General features: G+C 31.7%; 2 protein-coding genes across 3 annotated transcripts; one reads left to right on the top strand and one right to left on the bottom strand.

The window, feature by feature from the left end:
- Positions 1–39: 39 nt before the first annotated feature.
- LOC139484187 (leucine-rich repeats and immunoglobulin-like domains protein 1) lies at positions 40–19,745 on the bottom strand. The gene is made up of 10 exons (XM_071267920.1): positions 19,730–19,745; positions 19,412–19,526; positions 10,520–10,591; positions 9,966–10,037; positions 7,205–7,276; positions 4,899–4,970; positions 2,599–2,670; positions 1,883–1,954; positions 1,108–1,179; positions 40–366 (listed from the first exon to the last, which is right to left on the bottom strand). The coding sequence occupies exons 1-10, from the start codon at positions 19,743–19,745 to the stop codon at positions 165–167; spliced, it is 837 nt and encodes a 278-aa protein (XP_071124021.1). The 3' UTR covers positions 40–164.
- On the top strand, positions 12,054–17,306 carry LOC139485833 (uncharacterized). Of its 2 annotated transcripts, XM_071270480.1 has the most exons (3): positions 12,054–13,124; positions 15,533–15,613; positions 16,389–17,306. In XM_071270480.1, the coding sequence occupies exons 1-3, from the start codon at positions 12,827–12,829 to the stop codon at positions 16,397–16,399; spliced, it is 390 nt and encodes a 129-aa protein (XP_071126581.1). In that variant the 5' UTR covers positions 12,054–12,826; the 3' UTR covers positions 16,400–17,306. The 2 variants fall into 2 exon arrangements, with proteins under 2 accessions (XP_071126581.1, XP_071126580.1); XM_071270479.1 differs by having other exon boundaries at positions 12,569–13,124; positions 15,533–17,306.
- Positions 19,746–19,963: the final 218 nt, after the last annotated feature.

Raw genomic sequence — 19,963 nt, 5'->3', positions numbered from 1 at the left:
TCCTAAACATCGAACAAAGTTGCTTGAATGTTACCGCATTTTGTTTTAATATCATCTATTCTAAGATTGCCAATGACTATAGGAAAAGTTTTCATCATATTATACGGAGACACACAAACGTTGCTCGTATTTGTATCCTGTTATGTTTCAATTCATATACCTGCTTATTGTAGAATACAATTAATTAAATATATTCTAAAATATATGTAAGTTTTACCATTGCATTTGTCGAAAAAACAGGAGGGCAAATTCTTCAGAAGAGTACCATCTATATCAAAACATTTAATAGTTGTCTCATACTTTCCAACCAGTGTTAGCCAATTCCGAAATGAATGTATGCTACAGTTACAGTGTAAGTCTACTGATCTGTCAATAAAACGGACAACACAACATATTCTTCATTCTTAAACAAGATAATGGACTGCAGACAACTGCAAAACTTTGAAATATTTGATTATTACAAATCTAGTATTCATGGTGTTATATCTTGGGTACACCACCATTACAGATTAAAGGTAGAAAAAAAGTAAAAATGTGTATTGTATTACAAGACATTCATCATCTGGCACAATTTTCATTAATTGTTTCGTCTATTGATTTCATCTTTTGGTATTCGTTCATATTTCCTTACCAAACTAGTGTTTTTGTTGTGATCCTTTCTTCGAAAACAATACCGTAACAAATAACATCAGTTGTATTATTTACATAGGGTTTTCGATTGGAGATTATATTTCCCAATCATCGGCGTGTTGTTTAACCTACACATTGCACCAAAGGTTATCAACGGTAATGTTTGGACTTTGAGACGAGTTTTATGAGATTGCAACACGCTTGGCACCGTTGAGGTAGAATACTGACGTTGAATATTACTATTTTAAAAGATGGTTAATGATTCATGGTTGGTATAATATATCTTCAATATTGTGAGTCGATTACTAGACGTTGCTTCACAACAAAAAACATAAATTGAACAGAATAGCAAATGAATGTGGTGTCTAGCACGCTTAGTGAATGCATACTGATTTAAACACCAATGAGTACAAACTGTTTTGCGTCACTCTGTCTTTATATGAATAGTATCAAAATTTTATCAAAATTAAGACTTACAGAAAAGTAAGGTTTTCCATATCCTGAAACACACCTTCCTCAAGAAAAGTTATTTCATTTCCATCCATCAATCTGCAGGTAAAGTATATATTAAACTGTATGCATGTATTTTTTTAAATTGCATTTTAATAACTAAAGATTGCACCGATCTGTGTATTGAATTACAATATATTTATTTTGGGAACGAAACGTGTGTTTTGCTTTTTTTTCTCTTCAAGATAATCTATGCATGTATTTATATTGAATTTGAAAACAAATAATGAACAAAATCCGTTTTTCTTTGGTTTTCTTTCTTATATGATTGTGTCTATAGGATCACTGAATAATGTATATGTACTGTGTGCTCGTGTGAATACTCTGTTAAATGCAACTAACACAGAACATAAATATTAGATTATTTTGCTAATCAAATCCCCTGGTTTAATTATCAATTAATAACACAAGGGGACCCTTAGCGTCATTGTTGTAGCGCTAAGGGACATTGTTCACAACCAGTAGAGAAATAGAATATTTAAAGTTGAACAAAAATTAAAAAAAATAAAATGTCAATAGTACACTTTTGTCTGAAGTTTGACATACATGATAGTCCATTTAGGAAAATTATGATAATTTATAGATTGATTTATAAATGTCTTCTCTTTATTTGTTTTTATATACTATTTCCACTATTTGAAAAATCACACAGCATATTATTCAACACATTATTCAACTGCAATATTTAACCATTTGTTTACACATTCTACAAACATATGTATAATGTATAAGATTGACTCACATTTCTTGGATATTGGCTAAACCATTAAAATAGTTCTTTTTCACATCATTTATTTCATTGTTCGATAATTTCCTGTAAGAATGAATTTTATCCTAAAGTATTCCTTTTAAACAACGCAAAAAAAATGGCAGTCCGAACGCTTTAATCTTAATTGACTAGAATTGTTAGTTTTTTTTATTGTGAAGTTGGTTTTCTCCGCGCACTCTCGCTTCCCATCGGATACAAACTGCAAGCCAGGATTAGAAAAATTCTGTGTCCAGATTAATCTGATCGAAATAGATACATTCCGATCTAGTTTTGATAACTACCTGAACTTCGGGTGTTAATGTAACCAACGAAGAGCAATAAAGTATAGTGACTAAAAAACCAAGAAAATAATAAAAAAAAATATTTAAGATAATAAGGTTGTGCTTTTTTATAAGTATGAGTTATCAAAGCATACAGCAAATAAATAAAATGACATTGCTGTTAAATATGTCGTTCGCATGAAAACAAGTTGGTAATATACTTTTTTTTTGCTAATTTAGATTTTTGTTTGTTATAAGGCTGGAGATATGGGTTAGAACTGCAATGTCGCTATTTACAAATTAACTGTTTTTCAATCCAATTTGGCATTGTTTTCCCAAGCCTTTGACAATTTGATACTCCTCTTTCATCTAACGGGATGTTTATTGTATGTTGTACTCAACTAGATTTAAAAGTGTCTTTTAACTTACAAAACAGCTAGATTTGTTAAATGGGAAAACGAATTAGGCTGTATTTCTGCTATATTGTTATACTTTAGGTCTCTGAAATGATAAGAAATTAAACAAATCATCATAATTTTATTACATCTGTATTTGCTTGAATGCAGAAATTATCAACAATAAAGTAATAAAAAGTGTTTTGAATTACAAATGAATAACAACAAGAAACAGCCATTTTACGACAAAGGGGATAACTGTTCTTTATCTATTGTGAAGTTCCCCTTTTTGGATAGTGATGTTCATTTGACCTCGTTTAACCGTGGTTATGTTCAAGCCCATTTAAGTATTTTGAACAGTATGCATATACTCTTATGGTCCGACCATAAGCGTACGGTTGGACCATTTGATCTTACATATACTGTCTAGGACGAACTAGACCATTTATAGATTTGGACACTATGGGTAAATTTTGGACATTTTTTTTTTCAAAATCTGCTATTTATTTTAAAAAACTATTATCATAACAGTTATATGAATAAATTAAAACAGTGAGGAAGCAACTAATTGAACAAAATCTATATTCAATTATCTGAATCCTATTGTGACACTGTCATCCAGGGTGAGAATTTCTAACACATAACAGTAGGAGTTTTTTAAATTAAAATTGAGAACGGAATTCACATGTTTTGTTCATGCATGTTCACTCCAGACAGCCGATGCAACACCTTCTGTTTATTTCAATTTTTCGGGTCATAGTTCTAAATAGCCTATATCAGAATAAGAGTAATATATCACATGTACCTGATACGTGTAGTTTGTACAAACTTGCATCTTTACCAATCATATCACCGACCGTAGATAATGAAAAGAAAACAAAACATACCAACAGCTGGTAGGAAAGCTGCCTTTTTTTCCGACACGTTTCGTCTTGTTTTCTTATTATATTTTTAATATATTTGACAGTTTTGTAGTAAAAGTCATTACATTTCTAAAAACTGTAATTCCAACACATGCGTTATTTTTAAAGACACCAATTTCAGTTAGCATAATTAAATGCTATGTATAACTGACCAGCTAAATACAAGAGCTTAACATATGTAATTAAAGTGACTTTTTGAAAAAGATAAAATATTAAGATTGTATTTCATTAACAATTGAACTATTTATATTAATTTGATATTTCAGTGGTATAGATCTTTACTAATTAATTGTATCTAATAAACTTTATAAACTTCTTAAAATGAGATAGACCGTTCCCGTACAGTCCGAACGTATGCGTATTTTGAAAAAAAGGACGCATACGATCCGGACCGTACTTATAGGGTCCAAAAACTCATATGGCCTTAAACATTTATATTTCAACTTATTCGCTATGCTCGTGTCTGCGGTGACATTTTTGATTTCAATGAGCGTACTTTTGTATTACTAGTACATTATTAAGGGAAGTATCTTGAAACCTTTACCTAATTAATCCATCGATACAAAGTTTTAGCTGTACCTGAAGACACCTTATTTCTAACGAAATAAACAAGAACTTTTCTTTTAGTTTTCATGTGGGGGCCTTCTATAGTCGACAACACAATATTGATGTTTTGTCATTGTTGAAGGCAATACTGTTGCCTATAATTGCTAGCATCTACCTCATTTGAACTTTGTAGAATAATTTTCTCATTGTAAATCATACCGCATCTCTTTATTTTTATAGTTAAAGATACTTTAGACGATATTTCCAGTTTATTTTTGCATTGTCTGTTCGTCTGTCGTTTTAAATTTCATACAAAACATACGCTAGTTATTATCGTTTTTTTGTGTATTTATCATGTTTATCGAAGATTGAATTATACTTTTTTCTATACTTTGATGTTATAAAAGATAACGCTACGTTAAAAAATTTATCTTGCGTAATCGTGATGATTGATGTTTTTTTTACTATTTCCTATTTACATTTTCTATAGTCTGAATTTGACACTGGGTAATTGTTGGTAACCATTCAGGTACTGTAAACTAATGTTTAGACCGATGCATTGTTTTTACAGAATAATGTAAAATTACAAAACGTGGATCATTCCCAACTGAAATACGTCAAGTAAATTTTAAGATTGAGAAATAATTCGCCGTGTAGTGGCAATCGTGGGGGAAAAGAGAAACAGTGTATTTGCGAACAAATTACAGTACCTCAGTGAGTAAGAAATCGAAGTATCTTAACCAGTAGCGGATAGCTAAAATGACTTTCGTTTTTTGTAATAAGCAAACTGTGTCACCTAACCATATTTGATTTTTTAACAAATATAATTCCTATCTACCAAATAGTACCTGTTATTCGTACTTACAGCGTATGCAAATTCGGTAAACCAGAGAATGTTGTATTTCTAATGACTGATAACGAATTGTGGTACAACTCTCTACAAGAAACAATTCATTTTAAAAGTGTAAATGAGAATAACCACTATTTTTAATGATAATTCAAATCTTTATTACTTGAAACGAAGTTCACACATTAATGTATACATGTTCATTACTGGGTAAAGAAAATAGAACGTTTGATGCCTTCATGGTTGTCTTTAGACAAGTATTTCTGTTTTGGAAGTATTTGAACAAAGTCTTGCTATTTATTACCGACGTTTGGCATTGATAAATATTCAATTTATAATCAAGGAGCACGTTCTAAGAAGCGTGCATTTTCAAGCGGTGTTTCAAATTTGTAACCATTTGTTAATTAAACGTGTTCGTACCTGAAGCAGTTGTTTACCTTTTGGTAAAATGGAGTTTTTGTTAGAATCAACTATTTCAAATCAACCAAAATTGTTCACATTCTTTCATCAATGATTTTTCTTTTTGCTGATATACAATGGCCAAAGTTGTAGCGATATATTTCGTAGTTATTGTATGTGGAAATGTATTCGCAAAAACGTACGAGAGAAAATACCTCAATAGCAGCGTATTTCGGAAGATTTCAATAAGACAAAGGCATTTAAAAAAATTCGTATAAAATATTTGTATTATTACTCTCAGCCATTTAATTAACTATATAACACACATGTAACTTATTGTTACTCCTTTATATTATCATACGACTGTAAGGTTCCTCATCTGGTTCTCGGTTTGTTAATGTTCCATTTAAGTATGGAATCTCAATTCCATACCATATCAACTATTTAACAGGATATGATGTGTTGATCAACGTACTATGAATATCACACAGTAGATGTGGTATGATTACAAATGAGACAACCACATGTATTCAACAAAAAGACAATGGTTTTGATTTGTTACAAACCATCGTATGGCCTTCAACAATAAGGAATAACACATACATATAGTCAGCTCTTGTCATAAAAAATACAAAATATCTCACCTTAGAAAACTAACGGCCTTATATGTAACACAAAGAACAATTGATCAAAAAACAAATATGACTGGTCGTAATCAACAACGATTTACAGGTTCCTGACATCGGACATGCATATTAAGAATGAGGCGTGCTTAAAAATGTTCGTGAGCGCTCATGTCTCTCCTAATCTCTGTAAGTGGTATTTAAAACCCTTATCAGAATGATACAATGTAAATTTAATAGAACACAGAGACAGAACGTTGCTATGGTATATAGACAATAATAGTGCATTGACTTGACATATCAACGATATAAGGATGAGGCTTAGAAACGGGGAAATGCGAGGCTGTGCCGAGCATTTTCCCTTGTTTCGGGCCGAATCCGTATATGGTTGATAAGTCAAGTCAATGCACTATTATTTTTTTTATACTGCAATCTAAAAAAACATTTTCAATTGTAGTGTTCGGTTGTTTATTGTGGTAATGTTATTTATTTGATTTAAATATTGGGAAAAATCCCCCTTTGTAAAGGCCTCATATCACACAGACGGAGAAATATAAAACACGATGAAATGTACATCATTACCGCAATCAATGATGAACGAATTCGTTGCAGACTAAAATATCAACAATAAACATAAAACATAATGATTTATAGGTTGCAAACAAAAAAATATTAATAAGTGAAATATGTTTTCCCAAAAATTGCAAAAGAAACAAGTTTGAGTCGTTAAAAGCATCGTTGTTTACATTGGAAACAAGAACAGGTTGAAGAGGTCGTATGAATAATTAAATATAATTTCGACAATTTCTATTCAAATATTCATGAGGAAAAGTGATATTAGGTCAGTGACTGTATATGGCAGAGAAATATACAGTCAACGCATTTTGACTGCTCAAATAGAACGAGTGCAGTATAAATACCCATCACTAGTCCCAACAACAAAACAGACAATTAGAACAATGCTTCGAGTATTTGAAGTTACTGTTTCTAGTTTAAAGTTGATAACAACTATTGAAAACAACATCATTGTTCAAGGTAATATTGGTAAATTAGAACGACAAATGTAGCACTCGTTCCGATCATTCCGTTATATATCAATTAAAAGTGATCAATAGATACCGAGTGCACGAGTAATATACTAAATAAACAGTGACAGTTGTATACACAATTTTTTTGTTAGTGCATTACAGTATTTTAAAGGAACGAGATTAATCTATATCTCTCTTTATATATTTATATATATCTTTTTCAACGTGGTGACGCGTCTGATTTTGTAATGACAACATTGATACATTTGCTTACATGGTTTTTAAGCTGGAAAGATTTTGGAAAGCATTTGCACCAATATCTGTGATACCATTTAAAAATAGATACCTGAAAACAATATATTTAATGTGATCGGTAAATAAAGATTAATTAATATTATTGCATTCCAATGCACAAGTATTCATGTTTTTACCTTAATAAGTCAGATAATGCATATCCAAATTTGCTTTTGGTCTGTGTCAAGATTACCCATCCGTGTGTTATGCAACAAAAACACACTTTAAATCAGCATTATCTATTACATTAACATACTGTATTGTTATTGTTAACTAGTGTTTTTTAGTAACATGTGGAGAAATACGATATAAACTTTAAAGCAAACATTAATGCCGTAAACCAACTTATTTTTTAGAGTGATTTATGTTCGAGTCTTCAATGATTGATACTATTTGTAATGCTTTTTTGTTATTTAATGTTTTTGAAGTCTGAGAGTTCTTGCTGTTCTCTAATGGATCGGTAGTTTCTTTCCGATATCCTTTTTAGTAGGATTTTCGGCTTTCCTCTACCATAGACGTATTTTGCCAAGGCATTTGTGGGGCATCCGGGTGACCCTATCCCATTCAAAACACACAGATATTTAAAAAAGGATATTTGATACATAGAAAAAAAATACACTTTTTATACTTTGAGGGCTGAGCGAATCAGGTGTGTGTGTCAGTTGGTTTATTTTATTTTTGTTATATTGTATTATGTTAAGGGAAGGTTAACTTTCTGGCAATAAGACCCGTCACGGCCTGGCTGGGGAATTGGGTAGGCAAATTTTCACATTAATCTGTACCGATACAGGCTCCGAATGCTTTCTTTATACGCCATAACTCATGGTGGTGATCCTTATAAAGGATGGTAATACGGAGATAAGAAGAAGAAGAAGAAGAAGGTTAACATGGATTTTGTCTATATACAAGAATTAATTATCTGGATTTACTACAAAGTTTCACTTCTTTGTACTATGAACATCAAAATTATTTAATTTTTCCTTTGATACTGTTCTTTCACCTGTACAGGACGTTTTATCTAGCACTAATTGTATAGTTTTATTGTTGATATTCACCCCATACGAAGCAAGTGTTAGATTAGTTTTATTGATATTTAAGAAATTTCTTGGTATTCCTAAACGGAAGGTTATATACACAGAGAAGAAGAAGAATATCTTAACTACAAAATTATGTTCATTAACCTATGCATATTATATCGCAGGTTTTTTGAAAAATGAAGATTTTTTAAATATTGTTTAACATTTCACAGTGGTATCATACTTTAACTTTGTAAAAACGTGTTTATTTACTTTGACCGTAATTATTTATTCCTTATAATTTTTATTAACTATGTATTTGAAATAGGTATCACAGATCAAGTTTATTCGTAAATTGTGTGTTAATTTGATTGAGTTAAGCCTTTCAATTGATATGTTATAGTGTGTCTTTCTATGTTGTGATATTGTACTATTGTTTCAGAAAAGGGAGAATGTTTGGTATAATTAAAACGTGTAATCCCGCTGCAAATGTTTGCACCAGTTAGAAATCTGTTGTACAGTAGTTGTCGTTTGTTTATGTAGTTCATACGTGTTTCTCGTTTCTCGCTTTTATATAGATTAAACCGATGGTTTTCCATTTTGATTGGTTTTACACTAGTATTTTGCAGGGCTCCTTATAGCTTGCTGTTCAGTATGAGCCAAGGTTTCGTGTTGAAAGCCTTACCTTGACCTATAATGGTTTACTTTTATAAATATTTACTTGGATGTAGATTTGTCTCATTGGCACTCATACCACATTTTCTTATATCTAATATAACTCGACACGTAATTGGATAAGTTGTATATATTCTTTGGATGCTTCAATGAAATTAAAATATGCGGAAATAAAACCATCGGGAAGTAGTTTTGAAAGGACATAAGGTGAATAAAGGTCTCCATTCGAAAAAATGGTTTACAGTGTTTCATCAAAACACTTAGAGCTTTTGCAGTATTTTTAAACACACTCGTTAATCGTGATTACAAAGCATACAGAAACAACAAATCGAACTTCAACATGTTTTATTAAAAAAATAAAAACAACTTATTTCAAATCTGTGCAGAAATGCGCAACATATTTTGTATATCAAATTGATTTAACGTCATTCACATTCAAAATGAAAAAAGTTTTTTTTAAAAGATAGGAATGTCATCTTTTTTTTTATAAAAGGGTGATATGTATAGATTCCACAACTGCAACAAGTGTATTACGATAATCCTCCATTCGAGACAGTTAGATTTGAATATTTAAAACGCGAGGCTTGCAGAGCTTTTCAAATAATTGAAATTGAACTGTCGAGAATGGAGAAATATCGCTTTACACGAGTTACAGGGGTGGAATCGGTTTCTTTAATGATTTTCATCCTTCCTTTTCAAAGATGTAAGAAAAGTTGTGTACTTTTGATGTGACGTCACCAGGCATGGTCGCCTTTTTCATGATGTCACAATAAAAAAATTAAGTATAAAATAAGAAAATTTAACGTTACAATTAAATTTCAACAAATCATTTGCCGAGAACAGAATTTTCACTATTGAGGGGCAATATTGGTCAGAAAATGGGAAAACGGCACAAAAATTAGAGAAACATAATGTTTATTACAGTGCTCATTTTTATCATATTGAGTTTCTGGCGACAGTTTTAACCAACATATACGCACACATACAAATATATTCAACTAAATGTATAATCAATTATACTAGTTTTGATAGATATACAAGATATCTTACAATTTGTTCAATTTCGGCAGGTCTCTAAATGCTCCGCTTTCAATCCGTTTCACCACACACTGATATAAACCTCTGCATGGTTTGCATACGGGGTCAAAAATATAAGATAATAACAAACTTTCATTAAATGCAGCTTTATCTAATACATCAAAGATATAACAATATAAATTACCAAAGGACAACATGATTTGCGATTTTTGATTATTTGTACAATAGGTGTGAGAGGTTCCTCGTTCATTTAAAAGGTCACTAGCATTTTAAACCTCAGTTTTATATCACAAAATAAATAAACATCAGAAATAAATGATTGCTTTCTTAATGAACAAGTCTTTTCTTCTTTGTCCTTCTCTCAATTGTGTTATATCTTTTCCTTATTGTATTTTTTTCTTTATTTATTCTGGTTTATATTGTTTATATATGAATAAAAATAACTAAAAACCTAGACAAATACTAAACATGTAAAGCGAATTAACAATTAGAGAACACAGTAGGACTTACTATATTTGTGAATACATCAGAATGATTATTATTTTATGTATTAAGCGATAACATACATGCTGTAAAGGCTTTCCAGTCCAACAAAAGTGTCTGCTGATATGGTGTTGATTGTGTTATAATGCAGATCTCTGTTAAAACATTAAGACAAAACCTGATTAACAATTCATAAATGGAACAATGGCAGTTTTGGTTATTATACGCATTTTGATTATGTGTAAGATATTTCGGACGTGTAGTATAAAAAGTGTATATACTGTTTCACGAACTACACTTCATTGCCGTATTTGAAATCGGTCCCCGCAAGTTAAAGGTGCATTTTACACAAATCATATTTCATTAAGATTTGAAGTGTTTTTTCAATATGCAGTCTTTTAATGGTATAAACTTCCCGTTTACACCATTACAACATTCACCATACACCATTACACAATACACCCTGTGCCATTACACAATATACCCTACACTTTTACACTATACACCTTACACATTCTAACAACACCATCCAAAATTACCCATTATGCAATTTTTGGTTCAAAGAAAGTGTGCAACTGCAAAATCATTTATTTATCTAAAAAAACTAATTTTTATCTCAATACTGTAAATTGATGTATATAATTTAAAATTAAGTTCTCAATTGTTTGCATAGTTTTAAATCTTGATAATCACACTTTATATACACGTTACACAATCACACCATTCCTCATGCACCATTACACCATTCCCCTTACACTATAAATTATGGAACCTTATACGATTTCCCCATATGCATACCCATTATACTATACAAGTTTTGTGGGAAGTTTACACCATACAAGGGATGTAGATAACTACTTTAAAGATATTGCACAAAAATTACGACAACATTTGTTGACCTATGCTCAAATGTAAATAATAGAGTAACTCTATAAACATCGAGATAAACATAAAACATGAGGGAATCGCAAGATCTTGATGACGACCTGGTAATTCAACAGTATTTGCGTATTCTAGTATGTATTCAACAACCGCAATGCCAATACACACTCAATATTATATTTTACTGCCGAAAATAAACCCTATCTAAACAACAAAGAGTCCAGGCAATTTAACTGAAATATAATGAAAAATATTGTAAACAACTCGTTTAATAATTTATTGCGTCCGAAGCGCTTTTATGGATTTACCTTCATCTTGAACGCTCAAAGCCGAACATTTGAAATTCGAAGATGTATAAGTACCGAAAATCGTTGAAGAGCTGTATGTTAAAAATACCTTAGATAAATAGCCAAATTCATCTAAAGCAAACTTTGACTCAGGGAGTTTAAACCTTAGTTTCATAATAATTTACAAATTTAAGTAAAGTTTGTAAAATCATGTCAGTACCGAGGCACTGACTACTGAGCTGAAGATACCCTCGGGTACTGATAGTCCACCGACAGAGGTATCGACCCAGTGATGTAAAAAATTAAAAAAACAACACGTTTAATGATTAATTGCGTCCGAAACGCTTCTCTGGATTTACCTTCATCAGTAACGCAGTAGCGTCAGACATATTTTTTTTGTTCTTTTATTTTATATTGGGTAATTTTAAAGACAATCATCATGCATATAATAGAATTTAATTAAATGAAAATTAAATTCATTTATTGAATTAACATATACATGTATTGAGACTCGACAAATCGAGTCGTCCTTACTCTTATTATGCTAATTTGAGCATGTGACAGCCGAGTAATAAAAGTCCGTGCAATTTAACGGTCTCTTTTACCTTGAAAACCGAACAGAGTGGACGTTAAAAAATTAAGAGAAATATTTTACATACATTATCAAGATAAGTATTGTTTTAATTAGTTCGTTTAAGAATTCATATTTTGAATTTAATTCGGATTTAAAGATTTCATTTATGTTTTTTGTAATAATAAAATTAACTTATTACTTCGTCGAATTTAACGTGCGGATGGGCCACGTGGTATTGAAAAATTTTAAATGAATAATTTTTACTAGTACATGCATTGCCTAAATATTTTTAATTTCACATTTTAATTTATCCTTGATGCAGAATGTAAAAGTATTATACCTGTTATAATTCGTAGAGACAGGTATGTGTATGTTTACAGATTAAGTTAATTATTCTTATATATATATTTTACACGTCATTCTCGTGATATACATGTACCGGTGAGACATTTATTTAGATAAGAGACAATTTAAGGAATTAAATTATTGATTTAAGATCAAATGATTGAGTTGATAGATATGAGTAAATTAATATTGAAGTCGATGCATTGATACTGTTATAAAAATAAATTAAATTAAGAGACAGATGATACTAATTATGTGATGTTAGTCAGTACTTCAATTTTTAACCTATTTCGTTTATACAAATGCCTAGAATTGGTCGACGGAGAAATGGGAATGGGCGCGCACGAGTGCCCGTTGTTGAAGCTCAACCACCAGAGAGACGACGCGGAAGGAGGAACCGTGCAGTTGCTGCACCAGGAATTCAAGATGTGGGGGCAGTTGTTGGTGAAGTACAAGCACCTCTTCCTCTACCAATCCAGGCTCCTTTGCCTATTGAAAGACAGCCTGCCTTGCAAGGTCCCGTAACACCAGCGCTGAACGTACAAGCGCCATTTGCGCAAGTTGAAATTCCAGCTCCTGTACCAATGCCTAATCAAAATGGTGAGATAAATAATGATCCTATGCTTATACCTAATCAGTCAGAATGTGATGTTTACGTATCTCAAAATTTAAAAGAAAAAATATGGAATAGAGAATACATAGATTTGTCATTACTTCTTTATCAAAACTTTATTAGTCAAATTGACAGACCTCAAAATGTTATAAGTTATGATAATGCAGCCGGTTCACTTGTAATCACATCAAACAAAAACAGCAAAGTTAAATCTATTCAAAACATTGAGTCATGGACTGATGCATTTATAAACTATATGAAAAGGTACACAAGTGTCTTTTGAGAAGATTTATTGTTATGACCAGCAATTTAGATTAAGAATGGCAAACAATCCTACAAGATCTTGGTCTTCCATTGATGGCATTTTATGGTACACCGTCATAGCTAATGGGGAACCGGAGGGTAATACAATTCAACAGACAAGTGTAGGTAATCGACCATGTTATGATTACAATTTTAAGGGAGCTTGTCATCGACAAAATTGTTTTTACACCCATTTATGTATGAAATGCGGAATGGCCCACCCTTTCGCTGGCTGTCCACAACAAGCAAATAGCCACCAGGCATATGCTCGTGCTCAAAATGCAGCCCGAGGCACATATCAAAATACAGTAAGAGTTGCTAGAAATTTTGCACATAGAACTCAAACACATTTTCAAAGAGCAGCGAATTCGAATCAAGGATTTAGACCTCGAGGAAGCAGATTCCCTGCCCTTCGAATGGCCGCACCACACACATTTAACAATTAAATTTTATATTTTTCAGAATCTTTAATTAATCCGCTGGACATATGGTGTCTTGGCTTTACTCCGATCAATGTCACAGAATTAAATAAACTCCTTTTCAATTACCCAAATCAACATGATGCAATGATATTATATAAGGGATTTTCTGAAGGTTTTAGGTTAAATTATTTTGGTCCACGATGTAGGATTGAATCAAAAAATTTACATTCAGTCATCCAAAATCCTTGGGTGGCATGGGAAAAAGTCATGAGTGAAGTAAAAAATGGTCGCATAGCTGGTCCTTTTTTGACTAGACCTATATCTAATCTAAGGTGTTCGCCTATCGGTGTAATTCCTAAGAAAACTGGTGGATTTAGGTTGATTACGCACTTATCTTTTCCGCCAAATTTGAGTGTAAATGACTTTATTGATGAAAAGTTTACTACAGTAAAGTATTCGTCTTTCGACAATGCTATTGATTTGATTAAAAGAAAATTTTATTTAATTCGGATAATAATGCCGTGGTTGAAATTTTAAATAAGAAGACGTCAAAATCTATACGAATTATGAACCTTGTTAGACACATAGTATATTGGTCGTTATTAGGCAATTTTCACATAAAAGCACAGTTCATTCCTGGTTATACAAATATAATTGCAGATTGTATTTCTCGTAAAAAATTTCAGAAATTCAAAAGTCTGGCTCTGACAGCAGATACACATCCAGCTACAATTCCGGAGGAATTTTGGATCATTTTAGGCCAGAAATAGCAAAGCTATTGGACGCATCGAATTCTCAGAACACATGGAAAACGTATAACAATGGACTGACTTCATTTGTTTCATTTAGATTAGAAGAAGGTTTAGGAAATACATGGCCGCCCAGTATTTCGCATTTAGTAAATTATGTTGCTTATTTATCAAAATTAGGGTATGCTCCTGCAACGGTTAAGGTGTACTTATCAGGTTTAAGCTATTATTTACGAATAAATGAGCTCACAGATTTGACTTCATCGTTCATTATACAAAAAATGTTGAAAGGAATGGACAAATTATATGGTGTAGTAGATAGTCGCAAACCTATAACTTTAGAAATATTAGCTCGATTAATAAACTCGTTGCAATTTGTCTGTTCTTCAGTATATGAATGTACGTTATTTAGATCCATGTTTTCATTAGCATTTTTTGCATTTTTGAGAATTGGTGAAATTACAATTAATAGAAATACGCAACATGTCATTAACAATGACGATGTCAATGTTTCACATCATTCACAATCTGCATATATCACGATTCCCTTTTCGAAAACAGACCAAAAAGGTTTATCTACAACATTAACAGTTGAAAGGTTTAATCAAGTAGATATTTGCCCGGTGAGATTGTTATTAAACTTTATTTCAATCAGACACAAAAACAATGGACCACTTTTTTGTCATTTTAACAAAACCGGTGTAACACGATATCAATTTTCTAGTGTACTATGCAAGACCATGAAATTTATTGATTGTAATCCAAATGAGTACAACACGCATTCATTTCGAATAGGTGCAGCTACACATTTTGCTATGAATGGCCATACTGATGAAGACATTATGACTTTAGGTCGTTGGAAATCTGCATCCTTTAAACGTTATATAAGAATTGAGCTAACCAAATAACTTATAATTTCAGCTTGTCTTAGTAATGAAATATGGATTATTGGTTCTTCAATAATATGCAGTGCTCGTGATCACTCAGAGAACAGACCTTCAGGTAGTAATTTAGGTCTTTTAAAAAATAATAATTGTTTTTTGCGATGGGCAGGCAAATCTGGTATGAAATGGGACGATGTTGTTGGCACCGTTAACAGCATAATTAATTTATGCAGCAAAATTCCACATGCGTTGATATTGCATTGTGGTGGAAATGACATAGGAAATGTACCATGTGGTGCTCTGCTATATCACATTAAATTCACAATAGCAATTCTGTCTCAAATGCTCCCAAATTGCTCTCTTATATGGTCAAGCATTCTTCCCAGGCGTTCATGGCGTTACTCAAGCGATGACCATGCCATGGAAGTTACAAGAAAGAGAATAAATAGGGGAGTGAGATCTTATATACTCAAACATGGAGGATACGTTATCAAATATCCAGATTTTGACGACCGTCATCCAGCGCTATATTCTGACGATGGAGTACATCTATCATTTATTGGAAATGATATTTTCTTGAATCAAATTCAATCAGCACTTGAAACATTCATAAAGTATCCACATTGTGTTGTATTTCCTCACGATCACATTTAATTTAAAATAAACATAGTTCATATTGACAATGGATGGAAATACATTTATTTTGTGAAATTTGGTTGTTATATAAATGTTGAATTCGCAATATCTTTTATTATTTTGACTGTTTAAATGTTTTTAAGTTGATTATAAAATTTGAGATAACTGAATTGTCATGGGTAAATTTTGTGGCGGATTATCATTCTGTTCTAAAGTCCGAATTATAATTTTGGCGAAATTTACTTCATTTTATGCAGACTATGGATAGCCCAGCTGCTAATTCTGAAATATTGCTGAATGGACCGCCCTTCAGTACACCAGCTTTGGATCGCCCAGCTGTGATACAATGATTAGTTCAATCGTCATCAACATTTTATTGATTGACAAATATTTTGGTTGTGTACTGTTGTTGTAACAGTTGTTGTTGTTTTATGAATGAATTTTGATTAAATGTTGCCATGACAATTCAATATCCAAACAAAATCAGTGTTCGTTATTTGTTGTAGTGAAATTCAAATCAAGGCATCAATGGCGTCTGTTCGTCAATTCTGATAATTGGTTAATTTACACCAAGTGATAATTTTGATCAAACGATATATTCAATAATAGAATTTAATTAAATGAAAATTAAATTCATTTATTGAATTAACATATACATGTATTGAGACTCGACAAATCGAGTCGTCCTTACTCTTATTATGCTAATTTGAGCATGTGACAGCCGAGTAATAAAAGTCCGTGCAATTTAACGGTCTCTTTTACCTTGAAAACCGAACAGAGTGGACGTTAAAAAATTAAGACCCATCCTCTCCCACCCTTAAGAATTGAACTTTGCTTGCTGCTGGTTTTATTTATTTTTCAGATGCTCCAGTCTTCATACAAATATCCGTCATGGTAACATGCTGAAGCAGTCACACAACCGGAGCGAAATTTACTTCATTTTATGCAGACTATGGATAGCCCAGCTGCTAATTCTGAAATATTGCTGAATGGACCGCCCTTCAGTACACCAGCTTTGGATCGCCCAGCTGTGATACAATGATTAGTTCAATCGTCATCAACATTTTATTGATTGACAAATATTTTGGTTGTGTACTGTTGTTGTAACAGTTGTTGTTGTTTTATGAATGAATTTTGATTAAATGTTGCCATGACAATTCAATATCCAAACAAAATCAGTGTTTGTTATTTGTTGTAGTGAAATTCAAATCAAGGCATCAATGGCGTCTGTTCGTCAATTCTGCTAATTGGTTAATTTACACCAAGTGATAATTTTGATCAAACGATATATTCAATAATACCGATATATTATAATATATGTATATCATTAGACAAGAGTTGACTTCTGAGCTGATGATACCCTAATGGCCAAAAAAGATCACTAATAGTACCATATGACCAGTGGTAGTGAACGTTCATCAAAGATGGTGGGCTTATCATTGAATTGAATGTTTTCTTTTCTATGACGCTCCATGAGTGACGCTTAATAAAATAATTGAGTCAAAGTTGAAGAGTTTAACACGTATAACATTTGGAAATTTTGTCCAAACTAGGACTACACCAATCTTTACTTACTAGGAGAAAGAAAAAAAACAAAAAAATAATATCTTGTATTGTGTTTTTTATGATCTCTTTGGATATACAATGACAGTTTCATGATCTTTTATATCTACATTGACGTGTTAGTACTGCTAAGCACTCGGGTATGACAATTGCATCATCCGCATAGTGGTTTTAAGTCATCAAATATACTGCATGAATAGTTTGTCTACACACGCTTCAGAAATGACGCTATAATCCAAATTAAAAAAGAAACAAAATAAATTGCAAAACAATTGAATTGAAGATTATGGATAACAGAGTGTTTTGTTATTCTAATTACCAATACCACCGTCTAATCAGCTATAGCCTGTCATATGTACGACATTTTGAATAAAAAATCATATTGTGTTTTCTAAACAATTTCAGAAAATTGACAATATAGTTAACATTTTATAGTGGTGCTGTCAAATTATAGCAGGTATTTATATGCAGATTTGGCTATTTATATGAGTGTAGGAAATACATGGAAGAGATACTGACATAGAACATTTCCAAACAATTAGCATCACAATATTGTCATACCGGTACATGATTTTGGTATTTCTATTTTTAGTGTTTGGTTTATTTTTGTGTGTTTAAGTTTGTCACTTTGATTGGAGGCACCAAATACACTTACATAAAACTACTGTATTACCAAAATAACCGATTTAACACTATACTATGTAGCAGTATTATTTTCTTAAGTTTAATTGCATCTCTTTACATGTTATAAAATAGCGTTTAAAGGGTCTTTGCATCGGAACTAAACACCTTTATTCAAAAAACAGTTGTTGGCATGACACGGGTTATGTTCTTCTCATATATGTTATTATGGTATGATACTAAACCTCTAACGGGAAGGATTTTGCCTGATATTCATATGATGAAATCATAATCTTTCAATCAGTTTAATTAAAGCCTGGAGCTGGCATGTCAGTTAACTACTAGTTGTCTGTTGTTATTTATGTATTATTGTCATTTTGTTTATTTTCTTTGGTTACATCCTCTGACATCAGACTCGGACTTCTCTCGAACTGAATTTTAATGTGCGTATTGTTATGCGTTTACTTTTCTACATTGGCAAGAGGTATGGGGGGGGGGGGGTTGAGATATCATAAACAACAAAAAACCACTCTTGAATCACATTTAATTGTTTATCTACAACACATCATGAACAGCATGTAATCCAATAAAAAGCAAAACAATAGCGCGAAACGTGCGTGAGAAATAATCTAAAAAGTTTTTATTTGAATATTGAAATCACAAAGTTTGTGTTCTTCGTATCGGAAATAGTTTAATGATATATGTTCTGTTAATATACAAATATTATCATAATCTTAATATGTATTGTACATTGGTAGTGTTATAATATAAATTTCCCATACTGGTTATTATAAAGTGTTAATGAAATGTGTTTTAATCACAAAATTGTGCTTGTATTTGTAGGTTTGTTTCGGTATATAATTAATCCATATCAACGTATTAATGGCAACATAAGTATACCGCTATTCAAAAGGCATGAAACGATTGACAGAACAAAATCTGGGTTACAAACTAAAACCCTGGGAAACATATCGGCATTAAGTGAAAAACAACAAAACAACAGAACACTGAAGTACAAAGGGAAAACAAACGACAATGCAACATACAACGTACCTGACTTGGTACAAGACATGTAAAGAAAACAAAATATGCTTACATATGTGTAAACTTCGGAAGATTTATGAAGGCATTCCCGTCTAGTTGAGTTATTTGATTACTAAACAGGTCTCTGGAAAATATTAATATAACAGTCACATGGTATTCATACTTTACTTTGTGTATATACAGTTATTATTATCAATGAGTTCCATGCAAATAAACTCGACTAATAGATCAGCATATTTATACGCAAAATCTGGAATTATACCTTGCAACAATAACAGCAACCCCATAGCGATTTGAGGTATGCATGTGATTGCCTGATTTTTATTTTATTTTATTTGTTTTGATTTGTTTTTATGTATATTTACATTACAATCACCATCATACATTATTTGTTACGTAACAATTTGGGTCGTGTTTATACTTCTTCTGATTCTATTTTGTAATGGTCAATCATAATGGTTGAAGCAGCTACGCATGTACTGTATATTTTGATATGCGAGGGGAGTACATGAAGACAGATTGTTGGAACATGTATACGTAGAAACAACAATATCAGTAATGAGTTAAAGTTGATATATTCTTTCATTATGAAAAATATATGAAA

Source organism: Mytilus edulis, chromosome 8 (assembly GCF_963676685.1).
Source record: "Mytilus edulis chromosome 8, xbMytEdul2.2, whole genome shotgun sequence".
In the NCBI taxonomy this organism is placed as follows: domain Eukaryota; kingdom Metazoa; phylum Mollusca; class Bivalvia; order Mytilida; family Mytilidae; genus Mytilus; species Mytilus edulis.
This window is presented reverse-complemented; position numbering and strand designations above follow the sequence as displayed.

What these genes read in the sequence shown, in the direction of transcription:
- LOC139485833 (XM_071270479.1), top strand. Translation starts at nt 12,827, where the DNA reads ATGCCTAGAATTGGTCGACGGAGAAATGGGAATGGGCGCGCACGAGTG. An exon ending in ACCAATGCCTAATCAAAATG is followed by an intron (nt 13,125 to 15,532) that starts GTGAGATAAATA and finishes TTATAATTTCAG; the next exon opens with CTTGTCTTAGTAATGAAATA.
- LOC139484187 (XM_071267920.1), bottom strand. An exon ending in CTGGAAAGCCTTTACAGCAT is followed by an intron (nt 10,038 to 10,519) that starts GTATGTTATCGC and finishes CAAACCATGCAG; the next exon opens with AGGTTTATATCAGTGTGTGG. An exon ending in ATGGAAAACCTTACTTTTCT is followed by an intron (nt 367 to 1,107) that starts GTAAGTCTTAAT and finishes TTTTATTGACAG; the next exon opens with ATCAGTAGACTTACACTGTA.